Here is a 17,581-nt window from a genome sequence, read left to right on the forward strand (position 1 = left end):
TCCAGTTTGCAAACGACGCCCCCCTTGCCCTTATCAAAGATGGCACTTTGCAGCTTCTGGAGCCAGAAATCAAAACGGATGCTCCCCGCCCCGCCCTCTGGAAAATTCCGCAGCGTTCTGGCAAGGGGCGGCGGCCATTTTACGAAGGCGCCAGAGCAGGAAATGAACTATGCCCTCAATTAAGATGGCGGAGGGAAAGTCGGCTTGCCCATTGCCCTTAGGGGCAGGAGTCACCGATACCACGTGAACAACACTGACCCAATGGGAGGGCGGGGAAATGCTACCCTCCCTTCCCTTCTTCCCACTGAGCTTTGCGGCTGCTGGTGATAGGGTACTACGCAGTACGCAGGCGACGCAGAGCGGGAGGCGTTGAGAGGTGAGGTTGAGGGTCGTCATGGAGGGAGTGAGGGGCAGCCTAGCTTAGTGTCCCTCTCTGGAGGATGCTGAGGCTCTGGTGGAAGAGGAGCAGCTTTTGTGGGGGAGACCAGGGAGGAAGGCCTCACTGTCTTGTACTGTAACAGAAACATAGCCTTGTGTATGATTAATTAATTAATTAAAAATTAATATATATATATATATATATATATATATATATATATATAAAATATAAAATATATAATATAATAAATATAAGTATAAATAAATATAGAAATAAAAATATATAATATAGTATAAAACATAATGGAAAAATATACATATAAATAAATAAAATATAAAAATATATATAGTATAAAATATATAATATAATAAATGTAAATAAATATAAAAATACAAATATAAAAACATAATATAGTATAAAATATATAATATAATAAATATAAAATAAAAATGTAAAAATATAGTATAATATAATATATATAATATAATGAATACAGATATAAATAAATATAAAGATACAAATATAAAACATATATAATATAGTATAAAATATATAATAGAATAAATATAAGTATAAAAATAAAAATAATAAACTCTTCCAGAACAGCCACATGGCCCAAAACCCCCCCACAAAAATTGTGGATGCCTGCCTTGAAAACCTTTGACTTCATAACATGTAAAAATAAAATAAAAACCCCATTAAAATTTATGACAATAATAAATTATTATTATTTATAATACATAAATAAATAAACTTGTTTTCACTTTTTTAATGTAATATATTGGTGAAGGTAGTAAAACACATTTTAATTCGTTGCTTTGAAACACAACGATAACAACAACAATTGAGGGTTATAAAACCTTTTTTTAATGTACATTGGTTTTATAGGAATTTGGCTTCCTGAATCCAAAATCGACCTCCAGATTTGCTCCACCAGGAACACAACAATAATAACAACATCAATAGCAAGAACAACAATAATAGCCTTCTAATAGACATTCATAGAAGCCAACAACATCTTAATTTGCTGCTTTGAAACAACAACAATAATAATAACAACAGATCAACAAATAATAACAGTAGCCTTCTAATAGATGTTTTTAAAAGCTAACAGCACTTTAATTTGTGAAACACAATAATAATAATAATATTTATTATGATTTAAATCCCAGTTCTGCCATTAGATTCCTCTGGGTAACCTTATGTGAGTCACACTCTCTCGGCCTCAGAGGATGGCAATGGAAGACCGCCTCTGAAGAAACTTGCCAAGAAATCCCCATGATAGAGAGTCGTAGGGTCTCCTTACGTCAGAAACAACTTGAAGGCACAAAACAGCAAGGTGAACCTATTGTGGGGTTTCCTTGGCAAGATTTGTTCAGAGGAGGTTCGCCATTGCCTTTCCCTGAGGCTGAGAGTGTGTGGCTTGCCCAAGATCACCCAGTGGGTTTCATGGCCAAGCTGGGATTCGAACCCTGGTCCCCAGAGTCACAGTCCAACGCTCAATGGCATAGTGAAATGGTATCCCTTATAAAATGGCAAGATCAAGGTTTGCTTTGAAGAATTTATGTCTTTTTTTTTCCAAGCTGTTGATGGTTAAATCCTTTGAGATGAAAGGCAGACTGTATATTTTAATGGTGCAAAGAGATTGCCAGGTCTTTCTGATCTGCATATTGGATACAGATGGTGCTTTTTTAACAGCAGCAGCAACAAACAAGGCTGGACAGAATCAAGGGCCATTTGTTCTGTATTTGGGTCTGCTGCATGCCAAGCCCATGTTGCCCACTGTGCAAAGGCTGTGTGTGTGTGATCTCAAACACACAGACACACAGGCTGCCTCTCATGAACTGGCTCCTAGCATTTACAGGGTCAAAGCCCTAAATACCCGTAAGTCCCCAGATCTCCTCTGATCTTGGAAGGTAAGCAGGATAAGCCCAGGTTAGTACTTGGATGGGAGACAACCAACCAATACTGTGTACTGCAGGCTGTATTTCAGAGGAAGGAAAACATTCACTAGACTAATGTACTCCTCATGGCTTTTTAAAACTCATTGTGGCATCACATGGTTGTGACTCAGTGTTTAGTTGTTTGCCACAAAATGTCAACTCATTGTAGAGTCGTCCTGTGCTGTGAAACGTTACTGTCTCTTGCATCATCTCCTTTATTACTCCTCCCTTTTATTTTTAAGACTTTGGAAAAGCTGAAAGTAAAGTTGTTTTTTTCTTTTTCTTTTCTTTTTAAAAGAATATGTGATGGTTATCTTCATGTTTAAGTCAGATATCCAGGTCTTAGACATGCCTGCTCAGAAGTAAGTTTCACTTTTTTATGGTCAGGTGTGATTTACTAATAGGTGTGAAGAGGAATTCAATTCAAGTAAGAATTTTCATCCCAACGTTATCAGTCACCCAGTGTAAGGTATTCATTCAACCACTGTAAGGTATAACTAGAGTCATAGTTAATTGAATGTTTTCCTTTATAGTTAATATATTATAAAACTTTGTGCCATGTAACCAGAGCAATGTTAAAATACAATAATTCTTAATGTTTTCTTTCCAAACTTCCCTTGAAACATTTCATAGATCTCCATCACATAGTGGTGTTTTTTTAATGGATCTGTTTATTTAAAAGTCCTATGTAATATTTGGCTCAACATAGTTTTTCAATTTCTTTTCTCTGTAAGGCCTTATTATAAAATAAGCTGAAAATGGAGTGGGGTAGGCAATTTCCTATGCTTAATAGTATCTCCAAGCAATTTTGTGTACTTAATGTCAAATAGTCATTTAGAGTTTTTAATAGATTGAAAACTGACGTGTTTCTTGAGTCCTGGCCACTTTGCAGTAATTAAGTTGCAGGCAACTACTGACTGTTGCTTTTTTCATCAAGGACACCAGAAATCTGAGTGGAGCTTTTGAAGAGTTGTTGAGATGTACCATCAAACATACCTATGGCCTGTTACAGACTGCCAAAATAAAGCTGCTTCAGGTCTCTTTGGAGGTATGCTATTTAAATGATGAATGAGTCCTAAGAGTCCGGAGGTCGCGCCAAAGCCACACTCCATTCCTAAGCACTGGAGTGCAGCTTTGGCACAGCTTCCAGATTCTTACGATGCATGCATCATTTAAACAGTATATCTCCAAAGAGACCCGAAGCAGCTTTATTTTGGCAGTCTGTAACAGGCCTATGTTTCCTTTTTCTTCAAAGACTCGTCCTCCATTTTTCAAGTGAAAAAAACTAGAAATGTGGAGGAAAAGTCTAGAATCCATGTGTTTAGGATGCAGTAATTTCTAGTAGTATCTTTACTGTAAGGCATAAGTGAACGGGTTTTATGACTAGTGGCTGCACTGGCAAGGGAAACTGTAGTCCAAAAAGATAACTTCCAAGTTCTCCAAACAACCCTTATCCCTGAAGTTGCCATCTGTCAACTCCATCTTGTAGAGTATGTATGTAGTACATCTTTTAATGTCTGCATTGTTTCAGTGTTGTGAAGAAGAGGGAGCTATCCTTTTTCTAGAGAAGTCTTCCTGCTCCATTTTTTAGGAACTGGTTTGTACCTATTCACAGGTGGTAGGGACTTTTTAAATCATCTGCTGGCATGGAAGGCAGTCTGCTATCTAACCCAGCTTTCAGTAATGTCTTTATTTGATTTTGATCCCCTGCTTCTCTGTATACAGTCTGCCCTTGCCTTATGCAGGGGATCTGTTCTGGGACCCCCCCCCCCGCATAAGGCAAAAGGCGCATATGCTCGAGCCCCATTAGATATAATGGGAATTGTGCACGTCACACGGCCATGTGTGCATACTATGGGTGCACGCGCCATTCTTCCAGCGGCGTCCGCATAAGCTGGAAGCCGCCTAAAACTAGCCTGCGTATGGCGTGGGCTCACTGTATTAGTACAGTCAGCCCTTCTTATACATGGATTTTTTTATACACGGATTCAAGCATACACGGTTTGAAAATGTTCCAAAAAAGTATAAATTTACCTTGATCTATTTTTTATTAGGGACACCATTTTGCTATGTCATTATACTTAATGGGACTTGCGCATACACGGATTTTGTTATACACGGGGGATCTTGGAACCAAACCTCAGCCTATAACAAGGATCCACTGTATTCCATGTTGAAAGTATTGTACCTAGCTGCTCTTACACAACAATATTATAGGAGTAGCCTGCTTCTCCATGCCACACTTTCTCCTACCTCTATAGCACATTTGCTGGGGATTAATAGCCTTTCATGTTGTTACAGGTGAGAATTCGCTATTGGCCTGACTGCCGCAGAGATGCTGGCAGCAAGGTTCGTGTGCCTTCGGGCCCTCCCAAGCAGGGGGCTAGGCCCTGCACTCACTCAGGCCCCTCCGGCTTTAAGGAATTCCACTCTCAAGACAAAGCAGTGGCTTTTGCAGCCATATCAGGTGGGTGTCTTTGGGAATTTACTGTATATACTCATGCATGTCTAGAAATTATAGTCAAAAAATTGATCCCAAAAAGCTGGGTTGACTTCTCCACAGAACAAAAAAGGAACTATTCTCTTTCTCCAAGTAGAGTGGCAAAAGGAGAGAGCTTAGTCCATCCCAGGAGCACCTAAATGAAGCACCAACCCTTTGTGCTCTGTTCACCATTGCTCCACTTCTGACCTTTTTGAATGCCTGGGTTGGAAAAGCACAAACAGTTATGCCTGCCATAACTTTGTAAGTTTGTTGGCATTATTTTCCTTAGCTTCATCCTTTGTTAAGTGCCTCAACTTATCCACGGGTCAGATCAAAATCCACAATTTTGCTACCAAAACCTGCCCTTGACTTATACATGAGGTCGAATTATAGTCAAGTATATATGGTAATCCTTGTTTTGAGATTTTTTTTCATGTTTGGGTTGTTGTTGTTTTTTAAGCCTTTAGTGTGCAAGTTCTTCATTCACTATATGGATCAGTGTGTGATATAGGTTTTGTTTCTTAAAAAAATAAATTGACATCTAACCATCTGGCATGTAACCATCAGATCCTCAGTGTGAAGTGCAACATGAGCATCTTTCAGTGAGGTCAGTTAGGTGAGATGTAGTGAAAATGCTGTTGTTAATATATTGGTGATATATTGATCGTACCTGGTTGTAATATCAAAATATTTCCTGCTTTTTGAACTAACTCGCCCAGCTCTCAGGCTTGCATGATCCCTCCTCTTCTCATTTCTCCTTACTAACTATAATTTAAACAGAACACAGCTGTCCAAGTTCAGATAGTATGAGGAACTGCAGTTGCATTAGTTTACAAATGGCTGCTTTTGATTCTTAAGGTTGTTTTGAGTTACACATCAGATTCACTCTCAAGTCCATGTGCTGAAGTAGACTTCTTACACCAGATTTGAACATGAGTATCTTTAGTTCACATGTAACAATAGCAGAACAGCATGTGTTCAGTACATAAATGCTGATATACGGTAGTCTGTGTATCCAAGAGAAATTTAGTTTAGTCCTTTAAATTTAGTCCTTTAGCTCCAGAGACTCTTCAGTTGCATCGCAAAAATCATAGTCCTTGAGTTGTCTATCATTTAGCATTCCTCCATGCAGAACTTCCTCAAAGTCTTCACTCTCACAACAACATAATAACAAACTCTTGCATACCTTTGCATCTCTTCATTCCTCCCTTTCATGCCTAGTTTGAGATACACATTATTCATAGCAGTTTAAAAGCTGAGATAGAATGATTCAGCATTTCTTGTGGCCTAATTTGAATCACCAATCTTGCAGCGGCTTTCATTACCTTTTTTCTTTTTTTCTCTTTAATCCTTTATTTGTAAAATACCTACAGTACAAATAACAACACTGATCTCTTCTGGTGGGCAAAAGAGCAAGGCTGATGCTAGCTTGTTCACATACTAGAACATTTCCTGCTTCCCTTATGTAGCACACCATCCTCTTTCAAGAGGATTTTTTTAGGGAATCCCACAAGAAGGCCATGAGTGCAACAGCAACCTCCTGCTCAGCAGTTGGTGACTTTGTATACTGTCTGATCTAAGTTACTATGTTTAATGGCTCAAGTCCTGGATGGTGTAGCCTAAACACAAGCCTAGGCCTCCTAAACATGCATCATACACTGCATGTGTGTGAACAATGCAGCCATGTAAATGGGTGCAGTTTTGTCTACCTTTACCCCTAGCCAAGATATGGTTAGCTGGAAAGATATCCAAGAGGCCTGTGTGTGGCTACATCATTGCTTTGTATCCTTGGGGGATAGTGTGAGAGGAAGATGGTGTATATGCCATTGTGAATTCATTTTAAGGGGTCTTTTCATAATCTCTGTGTACTCACATACTTGATGTTCTTACTTACTACTTCCTTGGTAGGGTGAATTGCATGCCCCTTAAGGTTGGAAAGTCTCCTGATTTTCAAAGTCTAATTTTCCATTTGCATATATCATTTTTTCCCAACCTGTATATTTATTGAATTAGCGGTCTCTACTTTTTGTTGCAACAGGGATATGCCTCCAGAGCTAGGATGGGGATACGCCAAGGAAAAACTGGTCAAGAAATTAAAGAAGCTGCTTTTGAGCCAGCAATGGAAACAGCATTTAAAGGTATATGTGTGTCTTCTCGAAATGAAGCAACTGTCAAAAAAGAGGCAAGAAAAAAAATCAAAATCAGAATGAACAGAAATCAGTTCATCTTATTATTATATTTGAACTGCAATGTCGACTTTAATGGGCAGGTAGTTGAAATGCTAAAATAAAGCAATTTTTAAATTACTGTATTTCCAAACTGCTTTTAATGCTGTCCAACCCTAATGCAAAAAAATAAAATAAAATGTATGTTAAACCAGAAATGGCAATTGTTCAGTGCTTCAGATACTGAACTGCAACTCCCATCAATACTAGCCAGCAAAGATCAATGGTGAGAGATGCTGGGAGTTGCAGTCCAACAACAGCTGGAGGACTGCACTATTTCCACCCATCATAAATTTAATTAATGATACTGGATCAATTTTTTTGTTTGTTTGTTTCTTCACATACAGAATAACAAATGATAAAAAGTGAAATAGCAGATTTCTCTCAAGCTGTCGGTAGCTTCTTCGGGATCTGACAGTTTGATCTCCTTCATTTCTCTTCCCATTTCTTTCCTTGAGGGCACACAAATCTTGTAGACACAGGTCAGATGGAAGGGGACTGTCTCAAAATGGATAATAGAAGATAAGGGGAATCTAGTAGCTTATAGTGGCCAATACATGCCTGAAGGGTTATGAATAGTATAGTATAGCTGCCACCTACCAGCATCCTTCAGATATGCTGGACTGCAGTTCCCATCATACCAAGCAAGTATGCTAAGTAGACTGAAGGTGATGAAAGTCAAGATCCATCACTTCTGAAAAGTGCTGAATGGGAGAAGACTAGCATAGCAAGCTAGCAAAAGGTTGTTCAGATACATGTCCTTTCTGAGCTTTTTCCACCTTGCTGCTGCTGAAGATCATCTCTGTACCTGAACTTTAGTTGTGTTTTGTCACCGTGTGCATTATGAACACAAATTCAACCAGGCTCACATGTATTTAAGATATTTCATTGGTATGCTCCCTTACTGTGAGGCAAGCACAGTTAAAGATGTCTGACTGCTGTTTTCTCTTTACCAGTTGATCGGATGGGAAGAATGATTGTTGCTGGAGGTGCCGCTGTTGGTCTTGGAGCCCTCTGTTACTATGGATTAGGGATGTCCAATGAGATTGGGGCCATTGAAAAAGCCATGTAAGAAAATATCTTTAAAAAATTTAAGTTTTGTAAATCAAGACAAGGTAACTGTTTAAATGAAAATCAGTTTAGAGACACTGCTGTTTTAGAAATGTTCTCCTTTACCTTGCTGCTTCTTCTTTTTTTGTCTCTCTTTGAAACATGCTTCAGAGATAGGGGTTAATGTTCTGGGAAGGAGTCTCCTGCAGGGAAGTTGGAACCTGATGGAATTCCTCTGATAAGATTTCTTTTTAAAACAAAGATTCAGTCAAACTGCTACCGAAAAGACACACAGTGCTTTTTATTGGTTCAATTGTAATAGAAAGTATTCAGTCAGACAAGCTGAGCTAGAAGCCAGTTGATAAATTTTGATGTCTAATGGAAGCCCTTTTCAGAATTTTTTCAGGGATTGTAGTGAAAGAATTTAATTCAAGTGGGATCCCCAACAGATTGGAATCATCAGTGTGACCAATATAGAAACCATTGCCCCATTCAAATTTCTTATCAGTCTTTATTTTATTTATTTATTTACAGTATTTATACCCCACCCTTCAGCCCTAAAGGCTCTCAGAGTGGATTACAATTATTACTATTTTTAATAAGACAGTTCCCTGCCTTCAAGCTTACAGTCTAATAATCTTTGCGGCATCATCCTTTCCATTAGACTATGACATCAAGAATTCCTTCTCAATTAACTGTGTTGGTTAAGGCTTCTGGGAGTTGCAATCAAACAACATCCGGAAGATTACCTGATTTCCAACCGTCCCAGTATAGGATCCTTAGAGAGCTGGGATCACTTTCAGGAGGAATGAAACAAACCAAAATAGTGTTGTAGTATCAGCGTGTGTGCGCGCGTGCGCACAGAGTCCACCCTTGCCTTACGTAGACTCTGCATACTCTGCTTTGAGTGTTCAAGGTCTGTGGGTGGCAAGAGAGGATATGGCACAAACCTCCGCGCATGGTGTGCAGAAGTGCACCACCATAACAATTAATGGGACTTGAGCATAGGTGGATTTCCCCATAAGGTGGGGGGGGATCCAGAACAGTTCCCCCACATTTGGGAGGGTGGACTGTATATCTCAAAAACCAGTTGTTGAAACTGGAAATTGGAGTAGGGAATTCGAGGCTTAATAGCCATATGAGAAAGTTCTGTTACTACAAAAATACATAGAGTAGGTGTTGCAATTTCTTTTGCTGTGTATTACTATTGCTACTATTGTAGTAGTAAAAACATTTCGAATAGCATAACTCGAGGTATAAGATTTATTATTAGGTAGAGCAATTAAAATTTATTTGCCAGTGAGATGAAACTTTAAATTGGTGGGCTGCAAGCTATGAACGCACTACTCTTTCTACCAGGCTGTTTTGGTGTGTCGATATAATGAGAAAAAAAGATGCTGGAGGATATTTCTTTCTAACAATGACATAGTTTTTGTTTATTAAAGTGCAAATTAGCTCAAAAGGTAGTAATAATGAGGTGTAATATGCATACATACTTAAATTTAATTGCTTTAAGAACAAGTTATTTTCAAAAATATAGTTTAAACATCAAAAACTGTTCTTAAAAGGTATGTATTGCAGTGACTAGTAAGAGATTTGTTTATAAGGAGATGAAGTATTGCTACAGGAATTGAAAGCCAAATCCAACATTACTTTAATTTATGATCTATTGAAATTAGTGGAGCACTACTTGGGATTAACAAGACCTGTTCATTTCAATAGGTCTACTCTAAATAGGATTAATGATGGCTTTAGCGCTTTGTCATGCATTATTTTGAAACCAATGGGAATTGAGTTCCTCATACAGTAATTGATTTACCCTCTGGACTTCAGTGGCTCTGTTCCCTGGGATCCAGCCTGAGTCTGGATCCAGTCTGCTGTTGCAAATAGTAATCTATTGTTTGTGTAAATTTCCTGAATACTAAATGTCATGTCAGGAGAGTGGGTGATCTCCCAGCAAAATTAGTATCCTGAACCTTCTGTATTAAAAGCCTGTTTTTTAGTATTGAGAACTGAATTGGTTGCTTTCCATATTTATTCCAGAAAATGTTTATAATTTATTTTAACTCTAAAATAAACCTAATACTTAGAGATAATGAAGAATTTATCATCTCACATTTCTTAGAAGAAAAATTGGGGAAAATATTTTAGAAGTAAAAAGGAAATTTAAGCAAAGAAACTAGACAAGGTAGAGATAGCTAGAAAAGATACTAAGCAAAGCAAAAGATTAAGAAAGCGTGTGTTTATTTAAGTGGATAAAGTTGATAATAAAAAAATGTGTATCATAGTTAATTACAAAAATGTAAATGGGAAAATAAGTGTGATGGTTTGTACTTGGTTTTATGTTTTGTTGTGTGTACAGTGTTAAAAGAAAATGTTTATAACGTACGTATTTCCTTTGTTTCCAGTATTTGGCCGCAGTATGTGAAAGACAGAATCCGTTCCACCTATATGTATTTTGCAGGAAGCATTGGTGTGACAGCCTTGTCTGCTGTACTTGTCAGTAGATCTCCTGCCCTCATGGGTTTAATGATGAGGGGTTCCTGGCTGGTAAGATCCTTTCTTTTTCAGTGTTACCTGTCCAAAATCTAGCAGACCACACCTTTCAAGATTACTCGTCAGCCTTTCACGAATTTTCTCCTTAAATGGCCAGTGATGGATAGGCAGGTATAGAGACAGTGTATACTGTGGCTTTGACTTGGAACCCAGGGAACATAAGCATGGTTTATCTTTAGTGAAAAATCCAATATTATAAACAAACCATTCATGAAGTACCTTACACAACAGTACAGAATACTTCCTAGAAAAGAGAATGGTCAGAAATTGTTTTCCAAATCTTTTTTTGAAAAACACCCATTGTCTGCCATTATGACACAGAAATAATTGAAGATCCCTTGTGTCCACTGGGGGGTAGTATTGCTAATTTAGTACTTGTAGTGTGTTGTCTTTAATATGTACGTGATAGGAATGTAATGTACTTAATTGCAAACAGAATCCATGGAAAATTCTAATAGTGGCCATGCTGTATGTGCAGCAGTTTCCCTTTACTTGCGAAATAATGATTTTGTCATCATGTAAAATTTCTGTCAGAGTCTTGAAGCCATGTGTTTTTGTTTTGTAAAATGCTTTAAGTCCCACTATTGAGGAAAAAGGGGGATATAAATGAATAAATGTTCTGCTACACAGTGATTGATAAATTATGTTTATCAATTCCAGAACAGATAGATCTCTGGAATGTATGTGTATATGTTTATTTATGGTCTTTGACCAAAACAAATCTATGGGATCTTCCCAGCATTAAACTGGCATTTTCTTTGTTGTCGTCATCATTTATTTATTTATTTTATACAATGCCATCACATTAGATAATGTTTTACAGGAAAAAAACAGTTCCCTGCTCTCAGACTTACAATATAAAGACATAACATGCAAGAAAAAGGGATGGCAATAGGGGAGAGCATTAAATCAAACCAATACTGCCACTTCTTCTTTCCCTCCAAGGCCAGGGCAATGGCAGTTGGGATGGAGAAAGGACCCTTCATCTGCCTCTGGGTCTAGGCAGGGTGGAGCTGTGCCTGTCTCTTCTGATAAATACAGTAAAGTTACAGCTTGTTCTAGGTTACATTTTTAGGCATTCACTTAAAATCATATAATGTGTGATTAAGGCATACTGGCTTAGAAATGAAATGAATGGGATATATCTCTGATGTGCAAACACTTGAGCTTACGTATAATTGCTGGCTCCAATTAGAGTAGATATGTTGAATTATATGTAAATATTGCAACGTATGTAAGTATTACTTGATATTTTCATTAATTTAGTGATTTGGTCTAGTTGGGACTAGCAGTTGGATTTAGACCAACCCAAAACTAATTTATTGGCCTCTCATCTATTGCAAAACCCTGACTGGATATTATTGAACACAGGTGAACTTTAGAATTATTGTTTTGTGGTTTCAAGTCATTTCTGGCTCATAGAGTCCCTATAATGGAGCTTTTTGGCAAGATTGTTCAAAGAGGGTTTGCCTTTGCCTTCCTCTGAGGCTAAGTGTGACTTGCTCAACATCTAGTGGGTTTCCATGGATTCAGACACTGATCTCCAGAGTCATAAACCAATGCTCAGACCATTACACCACTCTGGCTCTCACCAAATATTTAGAATACTTAGGATGTACTAATAATAATTATCTTTTACAGGCAATAGGTGCAACTTTTGCAGCAATGATTGGAGCTGGGATGTTGGTTAGATCAATAGATTATGAGCAGAGCCCTGTCCCTAAACATCTGGCTTGGATGCTGCATGCAGGTATGTGGCTTGTAACTGTCATGATATTTTGAAAATAATATTATTTGTAAACAACATTACCTAAATGCATTGCTATTTAGTCAAGCATTGAATTCTTACTTGTTAAAAGTGCACAAATTATTTGTGGGGATGATTCTTCATCTTAGGTGCCTTGGCAAACTGATAATATCTCTTTTCCTGTAAGAACCTTTATATTTGATCCTGAAAACCCAATAATTCCCTCCCTTATTAACCCCTGTATATACAGTTCACTTAAAATTTGGAGCAAATAGAAATATATGCTAGCTCCTAGCCCCTCTTGGACCTGTTATTCCAGTGTGAAGAGAAATCTTATTTTGAAACATGGGAAGGGACTATATACTGTTAGAGATTTTTTTTGATAGACCCATACCAAAATCTATGAAGTCTATGAATCAGCTTGGTTCACATTTAGTACAACTTTCTACTCTGTTAAATAAGATATCTAGAATACAGGATCCTATGAAAACTCTAATCCCCTTTGAACATCTTTGTGTATCTTCAAATAAGCCCTCCCCAGGGGGATTATTGGGTTAATTTATAAAGGACTCGTGGAAGAATCATACGGAAATGAGTTAGCAGTTAAACAGAACTAGGAATTAGAAATTAACATCTCAATATCAGATTCTGCATGGCAACATATTTACAAGAGTAGAGATTGCTCAGAAGTGGGACACCGACCAATTAAATCTGGATGGTTGGTGGCAAAGAATATGGGACTCCTTGTTAATGGAAACACTTTCTGACAAAATGGAATGGGCCTGTTGCGTTTCAAAAGGGGGCGTGATGGGAACGGAAGGCGGCATAGAACACAGTTTACCACACAGGAGACGGCCACTGCCACCGCCAGAAGTTCTCATTGCGTTCCGGATGCATTCCCCAGGAGGCAGTTTTCAGGAACTGTTTAAAAGCATTCCTGAAAATCGTCCCCTCTGGGACGCATCAGAATGCGATGGGAAATTCTGGCGGTGGCAGTGTTCTCTTGTGAGGTAAGATGCATTCTATGCTACCTCCCGTTCCCATCACGCCCCTTTTTGTAACATGCCAGGGCCTGTGCGATAAACTCCATGCTTTCCCTTTTATAATTTTGTAAACTCCACTTCATATTTAAATCCTTTACCAGGAAACCATGTACACCTCAGAGGAATGTGTTAGAAGAAAAGTTTGTTTAAACCTTGTGATCTGCTTACAGACTGTTCTTGGGTTGATCTTGTTGTTTGGTTTTAATCTTAATTTATGTATATTTTTTAAACAAAAGTTTTAAAAAATGCACTTGACAGTCAACTGTCATGAAAATTGGACTGAAAGTTACAGTTAGTTAATTGAATTATCGTAAATATCTCATAGGAGAGTTTCCAAAAATTTGCCTGCACCCCTTCCCCTCCCATTTTGAAAGATACAGAACATTTTGAAATGGGTTGCAGAGTTCTTAAGAATGATGATCCTAAGAAAAGTGGCACCTTTCTTCCCAACCAGCCAAGATAAGAGTGGTTTGAATGATCTGTAAAAGTGAAACTCCATCAGATTTAAGGAGCTAGCAGTAACTGCATTGGTTCACTCCTTTGGCTTGGTTTTGGGTAGAACTGCTGTTCCATTATAGTAGGCTGTTTATATTTCTGAGTGGGGTCAAAGAGATCTTATTCTGTTCCATCAAACTGCTTTTACAGCAAAAGGCTATCTGGACATGAAACTGGCTTTCTGCCTGCTCTACAGTGGAATGTGTGATGTAGCACTATTGGAAAATGTGTGGTAAAAGACTGACCTGGAGGCATGTACCTTCAGATGTTGTAATACTTAAATATGCAATGGCCAGCATCCAAAACATACACATGAAGGACTCTGCTCGCTCTTACCCTTTCTGGTGGTATTTCTGTATTTTGAAATAAATCCTTTGCAAATAAAGCCTTCACTTGAGAATAGTATCCCAAGAGATAAACAGGGGATTATTATTAGATGCTATACCTCTCCATGCATGGTTGTGTTTAGCATGCAGGCTACTGTGATTTTCAGTTGATACATTATCTGTTTCAAAGGTATTCATCACATTATAACTGGAATGTAATCAGAGAACTGGTGTAGCATAATGAATAATTGTGTGAGCTATAAACTGGAAATTCCTTTGTTTAGTCCTCATTCCAGTATCACTTCAGGCATAATCTTGCTATGGGATGTTAGAGAAGCCAATTTTTTCTTCCTCCTTCTATACTTTCAAGGATAGTACTGGTCTTTGGGGATAATTGAAATAGTACACATAAAGGCCTTTGAATTCTTAAGGAAAACAACAATCTTACTTAACAATGTTCCGAATTTTATTTTTATGTCTCTTTGGAGAACATTGTTACACAACTTGCAAATTCAGTTTCCCAGTACTCTGTTGGTTCTTCCTAGTTTCATATCATTTAACGTGTAGCTGGACCATAGGGCAGAGTTAAAAGTAATCTGGGATATCTTGATGGTGGTTTGAATATCTGGGAACATAACTGTATGAAATGTGTTTTCCCCACTTGCTTAACTTCCAGGGATGGGAGCCTGGGGTGGGGTTGTTCTATGAGGAGCATTTAGCAGTGTTTTCTGACACCAGCCCCTTAAGATTTTGACACTACACTTCTCCACCCCTAAACAGAGCATCTGTTTTAGAGGCAAACATTTCACCAGACATAATATTCAGAGTGTTCTGTATGATCTGGCCTTACTCCATTGAATGGAGAAAAGCAAAAAGAATGTGAAAGAGCCTTTTATATTCTTAGAATCAATAACAGTATCTCTTTCTTCACTTAGGTGTTATGGGTGCTGTAGTAGCTCCTCTGACTCTTCTGGGTGGTCCCTTACTTATTCGAGCTGCATGGTATACAGCAGGAATCGTAGGTGGCCTGTCTACTGTGGCCATGTGTGCACCAAGTGAGAAGTTTCTGAACATGGGAGCACCTCTGGGAGTTGGCTTTGGCTTCGTGCTTGCATCTTCTCTTGGTAAATGGATAATACTCCGTGTACAGAATCAAGTATGCTTGAATGTATATAAGTTTTATGCATTCATACTCTATTATGATTTGATGTTTACAGACACTATGGCAGGTCCACTAGAGCTGAGTAGCCCACCCAGTTAGTTGAGCACATTTTACAGTGTATTAGAAATCTTTAATTTGAAACTGAAGCTCTCTGGGTTTGTATGTAGCCCTTCTCTTTTCCTTCTTCCCTTGCATAGATTTTATAAAGAGCAGATATCCAAGACAAAAGAGAGGTTCAGCTAAGTAGTTGGACATCATACTGTTAGCCTATAGCTGATAGGGAGACTTTGTTTAGACACAGTGTTATCCATAATGATGTACATATGGCATTTGAAAACATAGTGAAAGTGTAGTATAAGTGTGCGTTCGAGTTGCATGTTTAGTTCTTGATGGCCTGTGTTTGTGTTTTCCAGGATCAATGTTCTTTCCTCCTACATCTGCACTTGGTGCTGGACTTTATTCTGTTGCTGTTTATGGTGGATTGGTTCTTTTTAGTATGTTCCTGCTCTATGATACTCAGAAAGTTGTAAAACGTGCAGAGACTCAACCGCTGTATGGTGTACAAAAGTATGATCCAATCAACTCGTAAGTGTTTTCTGTTATTAAGCTTAACACAAATTGATAGGCTGTTTACAGCCAGAGTGGAGAAAATGCAGCCCATGGGCCTCATGCAGTTTTCCAAGCCCATTTTAAACTGATTGACATTTGCCTCCAAGTTGGCAAGGAATGAAATATCAGATGAATAGCAATAGATCTGTTTACATTTCTATAACTTCAGTTAAATAATCTTTACTAAAGCATTTCTTGTCATTGTTTCTTTTGTTTGCTGCTTGTAAAGTTGAGAGGAGAATGAGAATATATAGACTGTTAGGTTCTAAATCCTAACCTTTTCAGTTAACACCAGTAAAACAACTGTCTGTGTGTGTGTGCACACATGCGGTGACATGCTTAGTTAGAATCATTCACTTAGGTGATTAGATTGAATAGGAATAGATTGAATGGGACCAGGTTGAATAGATTTTATAGAAGTTAGTGACCAAAAGGGGACATATCTGGACATGCTGATTGTAAATAATTAACCTAAATTAATATTGTTCGTGGACTTTTTTTCAAGTCTGTTTTTAACAGAACAGTAACTGGACTTGAGTTAAAACTTTAGGATTTGTTGACAATAACATTATCCTTTTTTGTATTGGTCAGGCTAACTATGCATAGAATCATAGGCCTGTTACAGACAGCCAAAATAAAGCTGCTTCGAGTCACAGTAGAGATATGGTGTTTCAATGATACATGCGTCCTAAGAGTCCAGAAGTCGCACCAAAGCCATGCTCCAGCCCTAAGGACTGGAACGTGGTTTTGGTGTGGCTTCTGGACTCTTAGGATGCATGCATCATTGAAACATCATACCTCTACTGTGACTCGAAGCAGCTTTATTTTGGCTGTCTGTAACAGGCCTTAGTCTATCTTTTGCTACATTCTGTTGAACTAATGACTACTTCTCTTGTGTTTTAGGTGTATGGGTATTTATGTGGATACACTCAACATCTTTATCAGAGTGGCCACCATACTTGGTGGTGGTGGTGGTGTCAGGAAGAAGTAGAATGCTGCAACCTTTGGCACGTTGTAATGACAGCTCATCGAACACTTTGGCTTATCTGCTTAGTGCATAATATTGAATAAAACTGTGGTTGTGTACAAGCAGCTTTCATGTAGACGTCAAATGTTTTAAACACTTCAACATGAGCTTTAAGGTGTTTTCAGTGTAATGTGATTTGAATGTTAGTTTCCTATTTAATTTTTACAACAACTGACTGGAGACTTTTCACCTATTCGCACTTTATTTTTCAATGGGAAAGAAGTTCATTTCATGTACTTGTGTTCATAACAAGTGTAGGTTTTGTTCCATCTTCCAAAAAGATGAAGGCCTAAGCAGTGCTACAGTCTAGCGTCACATAAAGGACCAGCTAAATAGTGTAAAGTGTCTAAACCAATAAGAGTTTTAGAAGGACTTGAATAGACAAGCAGTATGTAACTAATTGCACCAAATGTTTGATAGCAACTGGACGTAGCACTTCCATGACTCGTGAGAGTTAATGGCTCTGATAGTGCTCTGTGGGGATAATTGTGAAGGACTTTCCTTGCATTTAGGCAGAACATTAGGGAGCAAATTAGC

At 38.1% G+C, this 17,581-nt stretch overlaps 1 protein-coding gene across 1 annotated transcript; it reads left to right on the forward strand.

Annotated features, from left to right (window-relative positions):
- The first annotated feature begins 263 nt into the window (after window positions 1–263).
- GHITM (growth hormone inducible transmembrane protein) lies at window positions 264–17,447 on the forward strand. The gene is made up of 9 exons (XM_042458319.1): window positions 264–376; window positions 4,624–4,789; window positions 6,843–6,942; window positions 7,986–8,097; window positions 10,488–10,629; window positions 12,277–12,385; window positions 15,182–15,370; window positions 15,822–15,993; window positions 16,921–17,447. The coding sequence occupies exons 2-9, from the start codon at window positions 4,658–4,660 to the stop codon at window positions 17,006–17,008; spliced, it is 1,044 nt and encodes a 347-aa protein (XP_042314253.1). The 5' UTR covers window positions 264–376; window positions 4,624–4,657; the 3' UTR covers window positions 17,009–17,447.
- Window positions 17,448–17,581: the final 134 nt, after the last annotated feature.

The sequence above is a fragment of the Sceloporus undulatus genome, chromosome 3 (assembly GCF_019175285.1).
Source record: "Sceloporus undulatus isolate JIND9_A2432 ecotype Alabama chromosome 3, SceUnd_v1.1, whole genome shotgun sequence".
In the NCBI taxonomy this organism is placed as follows: domain Eukaryota; kingdom Metazoa; phylum Chordata; class Lepidosauria; order Squamata; family Phrynosomatidae; genus Sceloporus; species Sceloporus undulatus.